This window comes from Carlito syrichta, unplaced genomic scaffold, assembly GCF_000164805.1.
Source record: "Carlito syrichta isolate Samal-C Ts95f unplaced genomic scaffold, Tarsius_syrichta-2.0.1 Scaffold315403, whole genome shotgun sequence".
NCBI lineage: Eukaryota > Metazoa > Chordata > Mammalia > Primates > Tarsiidae > Carlito > Carlito syrichta.
The window spans coordinates 29,427-31,442 of record NW_007259499.1 but is presented as its reverse complement, the minus strand read 5'-3'; the positions used below and the strand labels follow the sequence as shown (position 1 = coordinate 31,442).

Sequence of the window (2,016 nt, the reverse complement as noted above, 5' to 3'; positions counted from 1 at the left end):
CCCCCGCAGCCCCGCCCCGCCTTACGTGGTGTTTGACGCCCTCCTCCACGGACTCAATGTTGCACTGCATCAGCACCACCTAGGCGAGGACAAGGAGTCACCCGGAGACCAGCCCCTGAAAAGCCCCACCCCCAGAGGCCTCTCCAGCCCACCATCACAGCTGCTAGGGAGCAGAAATACACTCCTTTCCCCAAAGGACAGCGCCACAGCGGAGCCTCTCTCCCCACCTCCATGGCCACAGAGCCCACCTTGCGGGTCTCCACCTCAGCTGGCTCAGGTGTTGGAGTCTTGACAGAGGGGGGCACAACGGGTGATGTCACCTCTTCCTGCTGGGGCTGCTGGGGCCGGGGCAGCCCAAAGGCTGTCAGAGGGTAGATCCCGTTCCTGGAGGGAGACAGACAGGTCACATGGGTCGTGAATGCCTTGGGACACCCACTGCGGCTTCCTCAGGAAAGTCCACCTTCTCACACTGCTCTCACCTGACGTCTTCGAGGAATTTGTCCAGTTCCAGAGCTGGTGACTGAGAGTACCTGAAGGTGCAAAGAGGAAGAGGATGCAAGAAGGAAACAAGCAAGCAGTGAGTCAACCGCCCCAGAGAATGGTCACGGCCATTCTGTCCAATCTGTCCCTTTCAGACCCTCTCAGTTAGTTACTCACAAAGTCTGAACTGGTTCTCTTCCTGGACCTGCAGGGATTTCAGCCAGTACGGCACTGGTATCCATGTTTTTGGTGATCTCCTCCAGAGCGTTCTCTGGGATCATGTCTGGAAAGCATCAAGAGGACTGTTAGGCAGGAAGCCAGATTAACATCATGGAAGGTATGGAGGAAAAGGGTAACGAATCCCTTTGGAAGAAGAGGAAAGACAGCCGGCCAGTGAGAGTCACAGGCTCCAGATCAGAAGACACGGCCCAGGAGAGCCAAGGGAACTCACGCTGGTGTCCCACGATGCAGTGGGCAGCAAGGAGTTTGAGCGAGGGCACTTCAAACAATGCGGGGTGGAACAGAAGTTCTCTGGCTGTTGGTCTGCGCGCAGGCTCAGACTGCAGGCACTTTTGAATGAACTCCTAGAAGAGACAACAGGGAATAGGGCAGGCATCTGGCAGGACCTGCTGTGTTCATCTTTCTGGCTCTCACTCTACTCTGCACAAGGCTCAGCATATCCAAGAAACTCAGCACTTGTTGAGAAAACATGCCAGCATGTGCCTAAAGAGGGATTTGAAAACTATATGGTTGGCTGGGCACGATAGCTCATGCCTATAATCCCAGCACTTTGGGAGGCTGAGGTGGGAGGATTCCTTGAGCCCAAGAGTTCAAGACCAGCCTGGGCAAGAGAGCAAGACCTCATCTCTATTAAGAAAAAAAATTAAAAAGAAAGGCCGGGCTCAGTGGCTCAGCCTGTAATCCCAACACTTTGGGAGGCCAAGGTGAGTGGATTGCCTGAGCCTTTGCGTTCGAGATGAGCCCAGGCAACTTGACAAGACCCTGTCTCTACAATAAATAAGCCAGGCATGGCAGCACATGCCTGTAGTTCCAGCTACTTGGAAGACTGAGGCGGAAGGATAGCTGGAGCCCAGGGGTTGTTGCTGGGGTAGCCATGAGTGTGCCACTGCACTCCAGCCTGGACAACAAAGTGAGACTCCAACTCAAAAAAAAAAAAAAGAAGTAGGCCAGGCTTGGTGGCTCAACCTAGCACTTTGGGAGGCCGAGGCAAGTGGACTACCTGAGCCCGCAGGTTCAAGACCAGCCTGGGAACCTTGGTAAGACCTCGTCTCTACAATACAAAATTTTAGCCGGGTTCGGTGGTACAGCCTGTAATCCTGTGCCTTTGGGAGGCTGAGGTGAGTGGACTGCCTGAGCCCGTGGGTTCGAGACCCGCTTGGGCAGGCAAGACCTCATCTCTACAATAAATTAAAAATCAGCCGGGCATGGTAGCGCGCGCCTATAGTTCCAGCTATGTGGAAGGCTGAGGCGGAAGGATCGCCAGAGCCCAGCAGGTTGAGGCTGCAGTGGCCAGGA

The 2,016-nt window shown here is 54.8% G+C and overlaps 1 protein-coding gene across 7 annotated transcripts in view; it reads right to left on the bottom strand.

Moving 5' to 3' along the window:
- Window positions 1–2,016, bottom strand: part of NRBP1 (nuclear receptor binding protein 1) — a 10,415-nt gene that overhangs the window by 883 nt on the left and 7,516 nt on the right. For 5 of the 7 annotated variants that reach the window (XM_008072745.1, XM_021706296.1, XM_008072744.1 and 2 more), the window contains 5 exons: window positions 932–1,064; window positions 658–763; window positions 480–530; window positions 249–384; window positions 26–79 (listed from right to left, as the gene is read on the bottom strand). In XM_008072745.1, the coding sequence (XP_008070936.1) occupies window positions 26–79; window positions 249–384; window positions 480–530; window positions 658–763; window positions 932–1,064 (480 nt within the window). The remainder of the gene's footprint in view (window positions 1–25; window positions 80–248; window positions 385–479; window positions 531–657; window positions 764–931; window positions 1,065–2,016) is intronic. The other 2 variants (XM_021706295.1, XM_021706294.1) reach the window with 1 other exon arrangement.